This window comes from Ranitomeya variabilis, chromosome 6 (genome assembly GCF_051348905.1).
Source record: "Ranitomeya variabilis isolate aRanVar5 chromosome 6, aRanVar5.hap1, whole genome shotgun sequence".
Taxonomy (NCBI): Eukaryota; Metazoa; Chordata; class Amphibia; order Anura; family Dendrobatidae; genus Ranitomeya; species Ranitomeya variabilis.
This window is the reverse complement of record NC_135237.1, coordinates 456,945,641-456,965,466: the sequence shown is the minus strand read 5'-3', so window position 1 is coordinate 456,965,466 and position 19,826 is coordinate 456,945,641. Positions and strand designations below refer to the sequence as shown.

Sequence of the window (19,826 nt, the reverse complement as noted above, 5' to 3'; positions counted from 1 at the left end):
GCGGATTCTTTACTGTAAGAGCAGTGAGACTATGGAACTCTCTGCCGTATGATGTTGTAATGAGTGATTCATTACTTAAAGGGAAGGTACCGCGTTTGTAGATCATTAATAAATCACTTTAATGTAGCATAACATGCTGCTATAACCAAGTTTTAAATGCATGTGAAACAGATTTCCTGTGTTATGAGTTTAAAGAAGGCACTGGGGGCTGACATCTTGGTTTCACAGCAGTTCACGAAACTATCAGTGTCATTTTACAGCACCCCATGGACATAGGGTCAGCGCCGGTCTATTATCTCCTATCTATAACATTGCAGCAACATTAGCAGTGAGCTGAGCACGCCTCGGTGGGCTGCACAATTCACTGCTGTAGGTGTGACTGGCCTCCATTTTATTATAGCCCAGTGCTATCTGCCAAGCTCCACTTACTCCATCACAGGAGAGAAGCACGTCCTGAGCAGACATCCCCTGCTCTCACACGCTGCCCTCCCTGGGTGCTTCTCCTGCTCTGTCTCCGCCTCCTCACACACAGTCCCGGAGATCTCTGGTAAGCTGCATTCACAGCCTGCAGAGAGGGAGCTGACACCTGGAGAGAGCAGGAGAGCTGACAGGACAGGGATTAAGGTGGGGGAAGGGGGGATGGCAAGAGTGTTAGTCACAAAACAGGAGAGACATAGCATGCACACAATATAGCATAGCATGCTCAATATGTGTCTCACTCATCATTCTACATGTCTCTCTCCCATCAGTCCTTCTCAGCCATACCAATGTATCTCTCCCCTCCCTCCACATTGCCTGGCCATTCACTGCAGACCTGGATCTCCTTCTTATCTTACTGAGGGATGAGTCACAGACAGCTCTGCTCAGATAATGCTGCTCCATACATAAACACCACATGTCTTCACTCTTCCTCCAGTCCACCATGCTGCTGAGCCCACTGAGTTCTGCTCTTCTGTAAACTCTAGCTGTGTTTCTGATGCAGTAACTGCTGGTGATAGCAGATCACAGGGCAGTCACACACAAAATGGCTCTGCCCTGTGATGCTGCTCTTCATTCTGCCCTAGGGATATTAGACCACCCAAAAAAGGAGGGAAATGGTGATGTCAGCAGTTACTGCCCCAATTTTCCAGCTAACAGTAAAGCTGGCAAGTCTCACTATAGCTGCTTGAGGTCTAAAACGGAAAATGCTCCCCCTAGTGGTCAATATATATATTTGTAAGAAAATATATAATATTTTTCATATAGAAATGTTTGCAAACTGTGCAAACATTGCATTAATACATTATTTACTATTTAAAGCTTAATTTCACAAAAAACAAACTACAAAAAAACTGGTGGCACCTTCCCTTTAACCCCTTCACCCCGAAGCCTGTTTTCACCTAAGTGACAGGGCCAATTTTTACAATTCTGACCACTGTCACTTTATGAGGTCATAACTCTGAAACGCTTCAACGGATCCTGGTGATTCTGATATTTTTTTTCTCGTGACATATTGTACTTCATGATAGTGGTAAAACTTCTTCGATATGACTTGCATTTATTTGTGAAAAAAACAAAAATTTGTCAAATTATGAAAATTTAGCAATTTTCAAACTTTTAGTTTTTATGCCCTTTAAATTAGAGTTATATCACATAATATAGTTAATAAACAACATTTCCCACATGTCTGCTTTACATCAGCACCATTTTAGAAACATAATTTTTTTTTTGTTAGGGAGTTAAGGGTTAAAAGTTGACCAGCGATGTCTCATTTTTGCAACAAAATTTGCAAAACCATTTTTTTTTTTTTACGGACCACCTCACACTTGAAGTGACTTTGAGGGGTCTATATGACAGAAAATGCCCAAAAGTGACACCATTCTAAAAACTGCACCCCTCAAGGTACTCCAAACCACATTCAAAAAGTTTATTAACCCCTCAGGTGCTTCACAGGAATTTTTGGAATGTTTGAAAAAAATTGAACATTTAACTTTTTTTTCACACAATTTTTACTTCAGATCCAATTTGTTTTATTTTACCAAGGGTAACAGGAGAAATTGGACGACAAAAGTCGTTGTACAATTTGTCCTGCGTACGCCGATACCCCACATGTTGGGGTAAACCATTGATTGGGCACATGGCAGAGCTCGGAAGGGAAGGAGCGCCATTTGACTTTTCAATGCAAGATTTGCTGGAATTGAGATCGGAACCCATGGCTCGATTGGAGAGCCCCTGACGTGCCTAAACAGTGGAAACCCCCACAAATGACACCCTTTTGGAAAGTAGACCCTCTAAGGAACTAATCTAGATGTGTGGTGAGCACTTTGAACCTCCAAGTGCTTCACAGAAGTTTATAATGTAGAGCCGTAAAAAAAATTTCATATTAATTTTCACAAAAAATGATCTTTTTGCCCCAAATGTTTTATTTTCCCAAGGGTGACAGGATAAATTGGACACCAAAAGTTGTTGTGCAATTTGTCCTGAGTACGCTGATACTTCATATATGGGGATAAACCACTGTTTGGGCGCATGGCAGAGCTCGGAAGGGAAGGAGCGCCATTTGACTTTTCAGTGCAAAATTGGCTGGAATTGAGATTGGAACCCATGTCGCGTTTGGAGAGCCCCTGACATGCCTAAACAGTGGAAACCCCCCACAATGGACCCCATTTTGGAAAGAAGATCCCCCTAAGGAACTTATCTAGATGTGTGGTGAGCACTTTTAACCCCCAATTGTTTCACTAAAGTTTAGAATGTAGCGCTATGAAAATTAAAAAAATCATTTTTTCTTTCTACAAAATGATGTTTCAGCCCGCAATTTTTTTTTCCCAAGGGTAACAGGAGAAATTGGACCACAAAAGTTATTGTCCAATTTGTCCTGAGTACGCTGGTATCCCATACATGGGGGGGGAACCACTGTTTGGGCGCACGGCAGAGCTCGGAAGGGAAGGAGTGCCGTTTGAAATGCAGACTTAGATGGATTGGTCTGCAGGTGTCATGTTGCATTTGCAGAGCCCCTGATGTACCCAAACAGTGGAAACCCCCCACAAATGACCCCATATTGGAAACTAGACCCCCCAAGGAACTTATCTAGATGTGTTGTGAGAACTTTGAACCAACAAGTGTTTCACTACAGTTTATAACGCAGAGCCGTGAAAATAAAAAATATTTTTTTTTCCACGAAAATGATATTTTAGCCCCCACGTTTTTATTTTCCCAAGGGTAACAGGACAAATCGGACCCCAAAAGTTGTTGTCCAACTTGTCCTGAGGACGCTGATACCCCATATGTTGGGGGGGACCACTGTTTGGGCGCACAGGAGAACTCGGAAGGGAAGGAGCACTGTTTTAGTTTTTCAAAGCAGAATTGGCTGGAATTGAGATTGGATGCCATGTCGCGTTTGGAGAGCCCCTGATGTGCATCACACACTAAAAGACGCTTTTTATTACAAAAAATAGTTTTTGCATCACCACATTTTGAGAGCTATAATTTATCCATATTTTGGCCCACAGAGTCATATGAGATCTTGTTTTTTGCGGGACGAGTTGGCGTTTTTATTGGTACCATTTTTGGGCACATGACATTTTTTGCTCGCTTTTTATTCCGATTTTTGGGAGGCGGAATGAACAAAAACCAGCAATTCCTGAAATTCTTTTAGGGGGGGCGTTTATACCGTTCCACCTGTGGTAAAATTGATAAAGCAGTTTTATTCTTCAGGTCAGTACGATTACAGCGATACCTCATTTATGTAATTTTTTTTATGTTTTGGCGCTTTTACACAATAAAAACTATTTTATATAAAAAAATAATTTTTTGCATCTCTTTATTCTGAGAGCTATAACTTTTTTATTTTTCTGTTGATGATGCTGTATGGCGGCTTTTTTTTTTTGCGGGACAAGATGACGTTTTCAACGGTACCATGGTTATTTATATCCGTCTTTTTTATCGCGTGTTATTCCACTTTTTGTTCGCCTGTATGATAATAAAGCGTTGTTTTTTGCCTTGTTTTTTATTTATTTTTTTTTTTTGCGGTGTTCACTGAAGGGGTTAACTAGTGGGATAGTTTTATAGAGCCGGTCGTTATGGACGCGGCGATACCAAATATGTGTACTTTTATTGTTTTTTTTATTTACAAAAATAAATGGATTTACTGGGAAATGTTTTTTTTTTTTTCTTTTTTTTTTCTTTATTTGGGGATTTTTTATTTTTATTTTTTATACATTGTATTTTTTTTTTTTTTTTTACTTTTTACCATTGTCCCAGGGTGGGACATCACTGTTTTAGATCAGATCGTTTATCTGACAGTGTGCATAGCACTCTGTCAGATCAACGATCTGACAGGCTACTTACGGAGGCTTGCCGGCGCCTATTAGGAACTCTCAGCAGGCGCCGGCAAGCCAGGTCAGTAAATGACCCGGAAGGAGTCCCGCGGCCATCTTGGATCCAGGGACTCCTTCCGGATCACCGGAGCAGCGCGATCTCATCGCGTTGCTCCGGTGGGAGAGCGCAGGGAGCCCCCGTCCCTGCGCGATCCACCTCTATGCCGCTGTCACTACTGACAGCGGCATCAGAGGGGTTAAATGCCCGCGATCTGCGCTAGCGCCGATCGTGGGCATTGCTGCAGGGTGTCAGCTGTCATACAGCTGACACCCGCACCCGATCACCGCGGCACTTAGCGCGAGACCGCGGTGATCGATCTGCCGTACTAGTACTGCGGCTGGCACAAATGCAGTGCCGGCAGCGCCGTACTAGTACAGCGAATGGCGCGAAGGGGTTAAATTTAAGAGGGGACTGGATACCTTTCTGGAAAAGTATAATGTTACAGGTTATATACACTAGATTCCTTGATAGGGTGTTGATCCAGGGAACTAGTCTGACTGCCGTATGTGGAGTCGGGAAGGAATTTTTTTCCCCATGGTGGAGTTACTCTTTGCCACATGGGTTTTTTTTTGCCTTCCTCTGGATCAACATGTTAGGGCATGTTAGGTTAGGCTATGGGTTGAACTAGATGGACTTAAAGTCTTCCTTCAACCTTAATAACTATGTAACTATATGTATATATTACAGAGGTGAGATTGAAGCCTGTTGTGACTAGTGAGGGTGAGCCGGTGTAACCTATTAAAGTGAAGGGCTCACTCAGTGACAGCTTTAATATGACTACTAGGGGGGCGGTTTATGAAGCCAGATAAATTTTTGGATACAGTGCTACTGTAGGCCTTGGAATTGTCCATGCTGTTAACATAAATTGTCAGCAACCGCTCCATATTACCTTTTTATAATTGCTTTAAAGGGGCTGTCCGGTCACAAGATATTGATGACCTGTCCTGGGGATTAATAGTAGTGGCTGGATGCAAACATTGATCAGAGCTGCACTACACAGCACCATTCACTCGCCACCACTAGTTTCACTGTGAGCACATTCGCCATCTGATGAGAGACTAAGGCTATGTGCACAAGATGCCAATCCACTGCGGATCTGCAGCAGTTTTCCATGCGTTTACAGTACCATGTAAACCTATGGAAAACAAAATCCGCAGTGCACATTCTGCGGAAAAAAATGCGCGGAAACGCTGCATGGTTTATTACACAGCATGTCAATGCTTTGTGCGGATTCCGCTGCGGTTTACACCTGCTCCATAATAGGAATCCGCAGGTGGAATCCGCAGAAAGCAGGAAATCCGCAGTGCTTTTTACCTGCGGATTTATCAAAACAGCTGCGGAAAAATCTGCAGACCTAAAAAATACATGTGCACATACCCTTAGTCTTCCATCAGCAGCATCTGCTGTCACTGTTATCTGATGGGAGCAGTAGTCTCATCACCCCACGCCTGCTGACCTGCGGTAAGCGTTATACCATGGGTTACCACTGCAGGTCACTCTGACAGCATGACCCCATAGCGCTCTGAACGACTGTCTTACTGGCGGTAGCGTTTCCGCCAATGACCTCCGTGCCGGTGTTTCCCAATTCCCATGCTGTCACACAGATTAGTGTGGGGAAACTCAATAGGAAGTACATGAAAACGCAAACAATAACTCAGCAAATCCCCAAACATTTTTATACCTGCGTTTTTGTTACGGATTTGACTGACTCAGTTGAGGTCAATGGGTGAAAAACGCTGCGGAAACGCACAAAGAATTGACCTGAAGAAAGAAATGCACTGCAAATACTTAAGGGAACCTGTCACCCCGTTTCTTAAAGATGAGATAAAAATAGCGTTAAATAGGGGCAGAGCTGTGCTTTACATTAGTGTCTTTTTTGTGCCTTTATTCCCCAGCTATGCTACCGAAATACCTTTGTAAAGTCGCCGTTTTGGGCTGTCACTCACGCTGGTCTGGTCAAATGGGCGTGGTGACATCACTGTTTCTTCCCCCAGATCTTGCTTATCTGTCCGTTGGTGGCGTAGTGGTTTGCGCATGTCCAGCTGCCGAATCCACTGCGCAAGTGAAGGAAAAGAGCGCGATCTGCGCTATTCCCCTGGTGATCGGTGGGGGCGGCCATCTTCCTGAGGCCGCGCGTGCGCAGATGGAGTGCTCTGCTTCCCAGGGCTTCAGGAAAATGGCCGCGGGATGCCGCGCGTTCGCAGATGGAGATCGCGGCGGCCATTTTCCTGAAGCCGAGATGCGAACTCCAAAAAATGGGGTGACAGGTTCCCTTTAAGGAAATTTTACTGATCTTGTGCACAGCACTTCAGGATTGTCATTGAATTAGCTTGCATAAGGATTCCATCGTGTCTTTGGCCCATTTTCACGCGGAGAAAATGCATCAAAAACGCACTGTGTGCACAACCTAATGCAGGTATTGATTACCCGTCTGCTCCTTCGTGCAGTCGTAGCCTGGATCAACATTCTTTGGTTAAAACTCTGCCTTCCTAGAGATTCAAGAGAATCTCTGTATTTTCATGGAAGATCTTATCAGTACATTTGTGATACCTGCAGACTGGTATTAGTTAAAAATGGTGACCTTTGAGATCATTGCAACTAATATCTTATCATGCAAAGTTATGTCAAGGCTAAAGTACATAAGCCACAAATGCAGGGCAAAGTGTATGATGACTTGTCCTGTAAAACCTGTGATGTGACACTGGTTGCACACGTCAGGATTTCTTGCAGAAAATTCCTGAGAAAAACCTGAAATTTTCTGCAAGAAATCTGCATGCGTTTTTGCTGCGGTTTTGGTGCGTTTTTTTCCAGATATTTCCCAATGCATTTTATAGTGGGAAAACCGCAAAAAAAAACCCGCAAAATTAATGAACATGCTGCATTTTTTACCGTGATGCGTTTTTTTCGTGGAAAAAAACCGCATCATGTGCACAAAACATGCGGAATTCATTCTAAATGATGGGATGCATATTGTATGCTGTTTTTATGCGGTTTTATGGCGTTTTTATCGCGAAAAAACCACAAAAAATCAGCAACGTGTGCACACAACCTTATTACGTAGACTTAAATGGAATGTGATCAGATGTGACAATGCATACTGTATACAATATTAAAGCCTTATATCTGAGGCTCTTGTAATTATTTTGAAAATCCACATCTGAGTGGCAGCATAGTCCTTTCTGAAAGTTTCCCTGCCTAACATTAAACTGAGCATTTTAGTCTTGTTCTAGCTAGAAACACAAGGATGAATGACCTCGGGGAGATCAAAACATCCAACACCACGGAGACACCATCACGTGTTTCTCAACGCAGTGATCCAGAACATTGCCCCCCATTCCTAATGGGAAATATGCAAATGCATGTAGAAAAGCCGTGGAGACACCATCACGTGTTTCTCAACGCAAGCAATGAATAGCCAGGTCTTTCACCGGGAAGGAACAACCACAGGAAGGGCAGCATTCAACACTGCGTTGAGAAACACGTGATGGTGTCTCCGTGGTGTTGGATGTTTTGATCTCCCCGAGGTCATTCACCCTTATGTTTATAGCCTTTTCACTAGGCACTGCTCCTAATAGCCAGTTTCCTACTCCACACTGATGAGGGGCAAATACCCCGAAACAGCTGTCTGTGGATGGATACCATGTTTTGGCATAGGTGGTTTTCCTTTGTTGGATGCTGCCCTTCCCGTGGTTGTTCCTTCCCGGTTAAAGACCTGGCTATTCATTGCTTGCGTTGAGAAACACGTGATGGTGTCTCCGCGGCTTTTCTACATGCATTTGTTCTAGCTAGAGACACAGAATACTCATTTTAAATTTGATTCATACAGCTATTCTGATATGTAAGTACAACAGCCTCATCAAAAGAGATGTATAGATCAGTCACTTGCTTAACATGGTTGTCCACTACTATGATACTGGTTACATATACGCAAAATAGGTCATCAAAGAAGCACTCCCATGAAACGGTTTTGTGCCATAAACCTGTGTAAATGTGTATGTAAGTATAGTGTTAAGTGCAATAATATACTTACTGATGCTATCTTCCCCAGTTTCCAGCTCCGCTCTGATCCTTTTCTGGGTCAAGTGGCTATAATTCTGACTTGCCGGATTACAATGGGATATGTGTGTGACCCGGAAGTCACTTTTACAATTTTCTGACACTTCATTGGCTTACACTGTAAAAGTGACATCAGGCTCACACATAGTTAGAATATAAGTCACGTGACTGAGGAGAGGAGCAGAACGTCACTGGAAACCGAGGAAGACTGCGATCAGTAAGAACTGTATATTAACACATTATACTTCACTACATGAACCTTTACACAGGTTTAAGGCAGACTTTTCATGGGAGTGCTTCTCGAACATCAGCATTCTGCTGCTATAAGCTGGGAGGTAAACCGTATAGGGAGTAGAACACCACCGCTCCGTCGCTGTTCAGTAGGTAGTACAGACCAGCTTATATTTAATTCTCATTAATGGGTGAACAAGAGCTGCTCTGCAGTACCCGGGAGCGCCAACTACAGTGTGACCAAGCTGTGCTATCCGCTCCATACACAGTTTACGTCTGACTGTTGCCAGAGTTGGTAACAGCTGAGGTGATGGACAGAGTAGGTAACTATAGAAGTATTCCTATAAAAAAAATGTCTATCCCTACTGTCACCCCCAACTGCACCATTTAAAGAAAGGTAAGCAAAGAGCGAACAGTTCGGCCTCCTATTGTGTCTCTGATGACTGCTCCAGTAGGCAAACAAAGTAGAATCCTGACAGCATGCATATTGCACATATTTAGGATTCAGTAAGCTGAAGGCAGACAGCAGTACAATGATGCCTGGGTTTAAAAACCCCTTTAACCCACTACTGCATTGGCCAATTTTCATTTTTGCTCTACCAAAATACTAAATAGGTTGTATGTGTGGTGTATTTTATTTTCACAAAAGTACCAACATGGAAGTTGTGGGGGGAGCCTTCAGTAGGCTCCTGCCTGTCGTGACAACTTATCATGGCCACCCGAAACTGCATAATTCTATGATTGCACTCCTTAGGTTGACAGTACCATTTAAAGGGTTAACCGCTATCGGAGCTAGCTTTAGTCGCTGCTGTCGGAGCTAAATGCTGGCTATGCAACACAGCAGGCATGCTCAGTGTGGACTGGTGTCAATACCTGTGCCCCGCTCCATACACAATTACCCAATATGCGACGGACACATATGCCATGAAGAGGTTAAGTGAGACTCCTGAGTTTTCGTGTTGCCAAACTAAATAGATTAGGCTCAATTGCATATATATTTATTATTATTTCTTTCTATTTTGTATTGGAGTCTCAAATGTTGATTTCTTTTTAAATATTTTTGTAGTGGTTGTTCCTCCCTTTTTTTATTTTTTTTCTGTAAATCCTAGCTTATTCTTCCAGGGAACCTAAGAGCTTGCTGTATACTGATTATAATACATGAAGATAATCCATGTGATGAGCCGTGGAGTAAAAAGGGCAAATTTCTCAACAGCACCAAGACATCCACCATATAGCATGAGTCAACACATGTTATTAAACTGGTCACAACCGTGGACGCCGTTTTCCAACACAATAGTAAATGTAACTGCCATATGCGGTGTGTGGTCAGACTAAGATTTCAAGCTGCAGAAACTTGTGCAGCACCAAAGTTTTTTGTTTTGGTTCTCTTCTGTGTCCATTTCTCCTAACTTTCCTATCTTTAGATCTCGCCCTTCACTTCTGTTTGCCTTGTATTAAAATGTGTAAATGTGTTCTCTTGCAGATTATTGTGCTAGTAAGTTTGCCGCCATTGGTTTTGCAGAATCTGTTGGGCTCGAAATGTTGGCTCTGGGAAAGACTGGCGTGAAGACCACAATTGTTTGCCCGTATTTTATTAACACTGGAATGTTTGACGGATGTACTTCTAAGTATGTACTCTAAATAAGTGAATGTACAACACCAGATAATATACCTATGCACAGTGTCTTATTCAGAAAGCAATTGCTGACAGTTGTCAGTAACTACAAGACCACAAGGCAGTGGTTGAGATTAATCAATAAGGTGAGGCGGATTAGAGGTACAAAAGAGCAGATTACAAAGAGACAAATATTGCTAGTAAATCTAATGAAATATTATCCGCCTCATGATGGCAGAGCATACCAACTCCCTATCAGAAAGCACACCACCCAATTATGGCCCACAGAGTCTTGAATTAAAACCTGTTTAGTGTGACATTAGAAGGCTCAAGTCAATTTAGATCATGGACTTCTGACTGTTGTGTTCTGCGAATGGCGATGGCCTGACATCCAAAAACACAGGTACAAAAAATTATACATATCTGTAGCACACTGTATTAAAGGGAACCTGTCACCATGTTTGACATGAGATATAGCCATTACCTTACAGGGCTGATGTACAGCATTCTATGATGGTGTATATCTGTCTCCAACACGACCTGAAAGGCAAGGAAAAACACATTTTCTTATACTCGTGGGGGGGCGGTCCGGTCCTAATGGTATCTCTGGTCTTGGTCCAGCACCATCTTCCCTCTTGCTTTGTGTGGATGACCCGTCCCTACATTTTCATCACTGTCTCCTCGGCATCGCGCTCCTGTGCAGGCGTATGTCTCTGTCCTGTTGAGAACTGGACTCCAGTACTTTTCTCTGCCCTCAACAGGACAGAGAAGTACACCTGTGCAGGAGCATGATGGATCGGATGGCAACTGGTGGGGCATCCTTGGGGAATGAGATGTGCAAAACAGATTTCACATTGAATATTATTGGTGCATATAAGACCACATTGTGAATTGGGGAATAATGATTTTGAGTGCCTGTTAGTGGCAAGCATCCTATAGATGTACGAAGATGGTCAACAAGAGGGCCATGCTCTTGGATGTCTCCGTTGCTGTTGACTACATACCACAGTTTTCGTAGATTATCTAGCACATGGCCTCAGCTGAGCTCCGGAATCCATAACATTGCACAGCCCTACATTTCTGATGTATTTCTTGAAAAACCTCCCAATAGTTAAACGTCTACTGCAGGTGTCATGAAAGGATTAATGATGACTATTGCAGACATGTATTCACACTTCGGTATACATAATTAGTCCATAAATATAGCATAACACATTCAAAATTACTAAATAACACAAGACCTCTCTAAGAAACTCATATAGATAGGCCACAAGAATGTATAGTTAAAAAAATACAAACTTACTTTTTCTCTTTTGTTTAAAATAAAGTTTGTATTTTTTTAACTATACATTCTTGTGGCCTATCTATGAGTTTCTTAGAGAGGTCTTGTGTTATTTATGTATTCACACTTCATAGTCAGTATTTGGGGATTCCGTTTTTTTTACAGTAGGTTTGAATATGAAAGGAGTGACCAGATTGTTTGACATGGGCAACCCCTCCAATTCTCACCTGCACTATTGTATCCATTAATAAAATCATCTTTACAGAATTTCTCTGTAGTGAATAAAGTTGCAGAAAGTAACTTGCTGTATGGAGCATTTTCATTCGAGTTTTCGTTGTCTGCCCTCCAGATGGCCTAGATTTATGCCAATATTAGAGCCAGAATATGCTACCAAGAAGATTGTTGATGCCATCCTAAAAGAGCAAGTGTACTTGGTGATGCCTCGAAGTCTGTACCTCATATTTGCATTGAAAAAGTGAGTCATGAATTTACATAATGCAGAAAATTATGAGCAGAATTAAAAATATATTTTACATTTTATATATGGTCACTTTTACCAATCCTAGTAATGTCCAACATGTTTTTTTTCCTTTATTTTCCGTATAATAATCCCCTTCTTTCTTTTGTTGCCTTTTTAGTATCATATCTGCAAAACTGGGATTTGTGCTTGGCGACTACTTTGGAGCGTTTCATTTCATGGATCATTTTAAGGGCCGTGCCAAGAAGGACTGAGCTGTGGCTACACAGCTACCAGCATGAGGATGATCTGTTCAGGGAAACCCAAAAGGACTCTAAAGTTTTACTTTGTTTAGACAAAATACACAAAAATGTAATTACACTTTATCATTCCTTTTTTATTTTGAGTTGCAATTCTATGCACACATACAGCAAAGTTTTGAGAATCTCCAGAAACTTAACATTGTTTACATGTAACACTTTATACTTTACAGGGGAAAGATATTTGATATTCTTGTGATTCTGTCTTTTTCTGTCCCTTTTTAGTTATTTTACATAACTTTTTATATTGATCTCAGCTGGAGCTACACAGATTTTTTGTTTTTTCTTATTCAGACCAAGCTCTGTAACCTGCATCATTATTAAGGGCATTATATTCCAGCTTTGCAAATTTGAGCTGTAGAAAATGGGGAAAAACCCTGCAACACAGTTATCTACGGTAATTCAGGTGCTCATTAAGCATTCCAGTAGCACATTGTAGTGTGTGGGGTTTTTTGTTTGTTTTGTTTCCAACTATATTGATTTTATCTTAGATTTCTCATTGTATAATATGCCTTATGATCCTCACTGCTTTGCTTTATATATCAAACTAATGGGAACAGGTCAACAAAAATATACAGGTCTGTAGTAGCTTTTAGTTCTGCACATATGACTTTTAATTACCGTATATTTTTTTTTACTATAAATCTCACTTTCTTCCTCAAAATGTGGAGGAAAATGGGGTGTATGTCTAAGGCCGGAGACACACTGGTGCGAGATACGGCTGGTTAAAAGCAAGCTGAGGCACCTGCACTCCGGAGCGGAGCAAGCAGCTGCATAGCAATAAATGGAGCTGCACGCTCCGCTCCGGAGTGCAGGTGCCACAGCTTGCTTTTAACCAGCGAGACTCGGCCGTATCTCGCACCAGTGTGTCTCCGGCCTTATAGTCCGGATGTACCGGCTCTGGCTGTAGTGGGGGAGTGGAAGCAGCGGGTCACAGAGGTATGAGCTGGCTGCTGTGGCTAACTCCTGTGCCTGCTGCTAAACAGAAATGAATATTCACTGCATTCCACGCCCATGGGTTTGGAGGGCAATGAATATTCAATTCTCTTTAATAGCATCCTGGTATGATTGGCCCCCCACACCAATCCTGGTATGCATGGGCCCCATCATGACTGCTGGCAGCTGCAAGAAGGTTCCAGCTGACACTGTGCTCCCTATTAAAGAGGAATGAATACTCACTGTTCTCCACGCACACAGTCCCTGTGTGCAGAGCAGTGAGTATTCCAGCAGCTGCCCTTCGGCTTGCAAGCAGCGCACGACGTGCCTGCCATGTGCTGCTTACATGCATAAAGCAGCTGCTGGCATCTGAACAAGATGCTGCAAGGTAGTGCCGGGAAGGTAAGTGTAATGGTTTGGTTTATTTTAATGTTTTCTGATGGATGGGGGGCCATGCATACCAGGATAGGGATCATATATACCAGGATAAGGAATATTAAGTACAGAATTGACAACGCTTTTTTTTTGTTTGTTTGTTTTTTTGCTTTATTTTCTTTGTTCTTCTAATTTCCTCCTTTATAACCTAGGTGCGTCTTATAGTCTGAAAAATACGGCAACTTTTTATATATTATTAGTCAGATCATCCGTCATTTCAGATTATTTTAGGGTCTGACAGTTTGTGTTCTTGTACATTAATAAAGAAAACACTTTACTTGGTTTTAGGAATTTCTGCAGCCCTAATACACTGCATATAAAGATATATATGTTGTATTTCTGGAAATCTCTGCAATATATGGTAGATCAGCTTCCTGAATACCAACTCCAGAGGATGACCTATCTTTGCGAACTACAAATAACAGCACAAACATTTTAGATGTGAGCAACAACAGGCTGTAGGGATAGGTCCACCTAATCTGGAGAATTCTGTGCAAAGTTTTTCCAACGCACAGCAACTAGTCCGTGCTCATCACATGGAGTATAGTCAGTCTCAAGCCCTGGTAGTAAAAGCAGAGTTCCCATTCCTAGTTGTAAAAACTGGATCTTTCACATCTCGCTCTCTTCAGCAAGATCCCCTATGTGCCTTATTCTTTCTGACCCTATATGTAGAGTTCTGCATTTGACCTCATGAATGTAGGTTGGTGAAGGAGCACTTGCCACTTTTAGGGTGCAGCCACACAGTTTTTGCAGCATACATTTGTTACTTGTGCAAGAAAGCCCCTATTTACCTCAACAGGCTAAAATGTGTCTTTTATGGCTTCTGTCGGGCTGATATATGGCAGCAAGCGCTTTCTTTTTTTTTTCTCCTTTCTGCTGCACAGACTATTGCAGTCTTAAGCACCATAGTCTCCCTGCAAATAAATATATCGTTCAGCAAACATGGTGGGAGCCTTATGGAAGACAGATGCCACTGTAGGCCTATACCATTCCATCTGAGACATCAGAAATGCAGTATGAATAGACCCTTATGATGCTCTCTATGTGCAGTAGTGGTCAGTGATTGCTGCAGATGTGTATATTGTCTCCAAATATTCCTACCATCCATTGTTCTGGGACCACACAAACTATAGACCTGATCATTGAACCAGTAAAAATATATTTAGGGCTTTTTTGTCTGATCCATATCGATAGGTTATTTGCTTCTGAATATAGAACATGGCATTGTACTAATTTCAGCATCACCTCTTCTAATAACCTGACTGTTTAACTACAGCTTCTTGAGCAGAAAAACAAAATTCATGTGGAAAATGAATCTTACAAAACCCATGCAAACTGAAGGAGACCTAACCATAATAGGGTCTCTCTGTTTTATTATACATGGAACGAGACGTACAGCATGGAGAATTTTTTTTTCTTCCGTTCATAAAACCGTAACCAAGCGGACCCCCATTGTGGTCAGTGGGGCCTTCTTCAGTTTATATCTGTTTAGCAACTGATCCGGTTTCTACATGAATTCTGTCCTAAAAATGGAATTGAAAATGCAGCGGTGATCAGAGCCTTATACTGCAGCAAATTATAGATGGTGTCGCTGGGCACAAAGATAACATGGGCTGCATTCTGTTTTAATTGCGAAGTCTCTTGATTTTTCCATATTTCTGCTGTATCTTGCAAAAGTTTTATTAATAAAGTTTTATTAAAAATATTTTATTAGCATGTCCAGTGTGTTAGTTTTTTTTTTTTTTTATATAAAGCTAGTAGTGATGAGTGAGTATGCTCGTTGCTCGGGTTTTCCCGAGCATGCTCTGGTGGTCTCCCGAGTATTTGTGACTGCTCAGAGATTTAGTTTTTGTTGATGGAGCTGCATGATTTACGGCTGCTAGCCAGCCTGAGTACATGTGGGGGGTTGCCTGGTTGCTAGGGAATCCCCACATGTATTCAAGCTATCTAGCAGCTGTAAATCATGCAGCTGCGTCAACAAAAACTAAATCTCCGAGCAGTCACAAATACTCGGAGACCACCCGAGCGTGCTCGGGAAAACCTGAGCAACGAGTATATTCGCTCATCACTAAAAGCTAGTAATTTTGAGAGTTTTATACACCGTATCAGAAAAGTGTCCACAATTTGTACTATGGCCAAATAATATCACAACATTGTATGCATACCCCCTATTACACCTGATTAGGACATACAATATATTTTATATCATCTGACACTTCAGAATGAGCTCAATCCCTGGAATCTCCAGCCACAATACTATTTTATTACCTGTCCGTTTGATATGTATATAATTACTGGGAGACAATTCCCACACATTGCCATACTTATACCTTACATCAACTGTGCTCATGCAATTGCCAGCCGTAGAGCGGTTGAGTTTGGCCACCAATCCAGTCTAAAATGCTTGGAGGTTTTCAGGTCTGAATATAGACTGTAATGTTTGGACTGGAAGTGGGTCTCCTGGCCCAAACTCAACAGCCTGGTATATGCCTAGGAGGCAAAATTTGGGCCAGGAGACTCTCTGACGTTAAAGCTAGGACTGTAAATGTCGGACATGTTGGCCTAATAGCTTAGATAAGAGAGAATTTCTGTGCTCTCCATTTAACTCTATCGCAATCACAGTTGCACTCAAAATTATCCTACCATCTGTGCATATCAGATTTATTAGCAAAATCTTTCTGATGTTTGCACTAAACAGAACAAGAACAATTTAAAAAGCTCAACACAACTAATGGCTGCTTCAAATTTAACACCAAATGCCACCTACTGAAAGTTCAAAAATATGCAACCCCTTCATGACAAGTGTTTTGTATTTTCTTAGTACTTAATAAAGCACATTTTGGCTGCTGCACATGTGAGGTATAGCATGACACCAGATTCTGCCACCGTTCCTGAGGATTCATAGCCCAATTGTCACGGACAGTGGCCCACAAGTCACTAATATTCTTGGGTTTGTGTGCTACATCTGCCTTCTTCAATGCTCAACAAAGATCTTCTATGGGGTTGATGTAGGAGATGAGACACTGACTGTCACTCAAGAATCTACTAGTACTTCAGGAACCAAGTCTTGATGGACTTTGAGGTATGCTTAGGATAAATGTCCTGTTGGAAGGTCGAACTCCATCTTTCTCACAGAAGACAAGATATTTTCTCCAAGGATTTATTGATACTTTATTGACTCCATCTTGATGTCCACGTGTTGCAGGCTCCAGTGCCAGAGGAAACAAAGCAACCCCAGAGCATCACTGAGCTCAACAATAAAATCCTACAACTTCTGTGGCTTATTTATATGGTTTTGAGTTTATTGGAACTCAATTTTCTTGTGCTGAGGGTCAGTAAAAGTGAACATCTTGGAGTCCAGGCATGGAGATCAGCAGCATTTACTGTGTGCCTAATTTTGCCCACACATCTTAGTGCCTGCTGCCACAAAATCTTGCTGCAGGTATTTTGCAGTCACTCAAGGGTTTTTGACCACCTTTCTTCATAAGAATCTGTTGGCAACCAGGGACAGCATCCTATTTCTGAATTATGTGTAGGCCATTGCCCATAAGGAATTGACTAATATTCCTCATGAAGAGTTTTTGATGCTGTGAATTTTGGTTGTGCCAAAACGCAGCTTTTCCAGTGCTAGCAGATTGGATGGGATTTATATAAATCTCATGTCCACTGTTCTTTATTATGGAGTGTAAACTGACCTGTGGCGCAGGTTTTAAGTCTGTAACCTGCCCATTTTTCTTGCGAGTATGTAGGCATGTGAACGGTCTTACCCTGAAGACAACAGCCGCTCTATGTGAATACTGTTGTGCAGCTTTATATGTGAAAGTAACAGTCATGAGGCCTTTATCGTATGGAAAATATGGCCTCAACATCTATGCTTCCCAAGATCATACCTAAGTTCAGTACAAATCCATGTAATTTGCTCAAAAGATACGTTGTCACGTACATGTGAGTTGAGTGATTCTACAAAAGTTCTGAGTACCGTATCTGGTCTACATCTATGCCCAAATTTTGGGAAGACTTCCAAGACTATTGGTTTCCCCTTCAATGGGTTTGTGCCTTTAAGTATTTTTGGTAGACTATAAAACGTAGCCATGATTAGGAACTGAGGGATCAGGAAACCTCGTTCGTTTTTGTCAATAACTCCTTCATAAAATCCTTCATCTACCAATGTTTTTAAATCATACTGAAATTCTTTCAAGGGGTTATTGGGCAGATTCCTCTATCCCATGTCTTCCTTCAAAAGGGTTTGGCACATGGACCAATAGTCTCGGGTGTCCATAACCACTACATTTCTGCCTTTGATGGTAATTTCCGTGTCCCTCTCTGCATACAAAGGCATTGCATTTCTTTTTTTTAGTGAAGTTATATCTCTATCTGGTTTTGTCAATGTGATTGTTGCATGCTGTGTGTTGTCTTCCAGGTCCCAAAATGGTCGTGGATGACTGTTTAACTCCTTCACCACCTTGGACTGGAAGCGGGTCACTAATCTCATCCATCGGTGCCCGTGTCACATGACCGCGAGTTACCAATGGGGTTGGTATGACAACCTGGGGTTTGCAGCAGACCCCTGTGGTTGTCATTGCCGGATTGCTATGAATGCCACCCACCGGTCAGCGCTCATAGCAAGTGAGCATTTTAGCTACATAGAGGAGGGCTGATCAGATGATCGCAGCTTCTAGTCTCTAGAGTTGTACGAATATGTTCAGAATCGGTTGCCGAATCTGAATTTGCCATATTGGTGCTATATTGGCACCCTATTCATGCCGAATTTGTTTGATGATCAGTTCTGAACATATTAGTTCATTTCTACTCCAATTGACTCCAATGATGACGTTTGGCTGTGTTCAGCGAATATTGCAAAAACAATTGCCGATCACAATCGGAAACGACCTTTGAAAAATTTGTTCAACTCTACTAGTCTCTCATGAAGACTATTGTAGCATGCGAAAAGTAAAAAAGAAAAAGTTTTTAAAAATATAGAAAACGTTCAAATCGCCCCCCATTTGCCCCATTCAAAATAAGACAAATAAAAAAATAAACATATTTGGTATTGCTGCATTCAGAATTGGCCAATCTATCAATACATAAACAATTCATCTGGTCCGTAAACAGTGTAACGAGAAAAAAAATTAAGACTTCAGAATTATGGTTTTTTGGTCGCTGCAACATTGCATTAAAATGCAATAATGGGCAATCAAAAGATCACATCTACACCAAAAACATCAGCAAAAAATAAGCCCTCACCCAGCTCCAGATCATGAATAATGGAGATGCTACAGCTGACTTTTTTTTTTTTTTTTTAGAAACTTTGGATTTTTTTCTACCACTTAAATAAAAAAGAACCTATACATGTTTGGTATCAACAAACTCGTAATGAACTGGAGAATCATAATGGCAGGTCAGTTTTAGTATTTAGTGAACATGGTAGAAAAGCAAAACAAAAAAAAATTGTGGAATTTCACTTATTTTGCAATTTCACCGCACTTTTAATTGTTTTCCCGTTTTCCAGTACATTATATGGCAAAACCAATGGTGTTGTTCAAAAGTACAACTCATCTTGCAAAAAACAAGCCCTCACATGGCCATATTGACAGAAAAATAAAAAGGTTATGACTCGGGGAAGAAGAGGAGGAAAAAAACAAACTCAAAAACAAAAGCCCAAGGTCGAGAAGGTGCTAAAGAGAGGAGGAATGTAGGAATGTGGACTGTTGTACTCTGTTCCTACCCCTGAAGACAACAGATGTGCTATGTTAACCCCTTCATGACCCAGCCTATTTTGGCCTTAATGACCTTGCCGTTTTTTGCAATTCTGACCAGTGTCCCTTTATGAGGTAATAACTCAGGAACGCTTCAACGGATCCTAGCGATTCTGAGACTGTTTTTTCGTGACATATTGGGCTTCATGTTAGTGGTAAATTTAGGTCGATAATTTCTGAGTTTATTTGTGAAAAAAACGGAAATTTGGCGAAAATTTTGAAAATTTCGCAATTTTCACATTTTGAATTTTTATTCTGTTAAACCAGAGAGTTATGTGACACAAAATAGTTAATAAATAACGTTTCCCACATGTCTACTTTACATCAGCACAATTTTGGAAACAATTTTTTTTTTTGCTAGGAAGTTATAAGGGTTTAAATT

The 19,826-nt window shown here is 41.5% G+C and overlaps 1 protein-coding gene across 1 annotated transcript in view; it reads left to right on the top strand.

The window, feature by feature from the left end:
- The window catches only part of SDR16C5 (short chain dehydrogenase/reductase family 16C member 5), a 54,132-nt gene extending 41,756 nt beyond the window's left edge, over window positions 1–12,376 (top strand). The window contains exons 5-7 of the mRNA XM_077270520.1: window positions 10,127–10,271; window positions 11,890–12,015; window positions 12,179–12,376. Of these exons, the coding sequence (XP_077126635.1) occupies window positions 10,127–10,271; window positions 11,890–12,015; window positions 12,179–12,272 (365 nt within the window). The 3' untranslated portion in view covers window positions 12,273–12,376. The remainder of the gene's footprint in view (window positions 1–10,126; window positions 10,272–11,889; window positions 12,016–12,178) is intronic.
- Window positions 12,377–19,826: the final 7,450 nt, after the last annotated feature.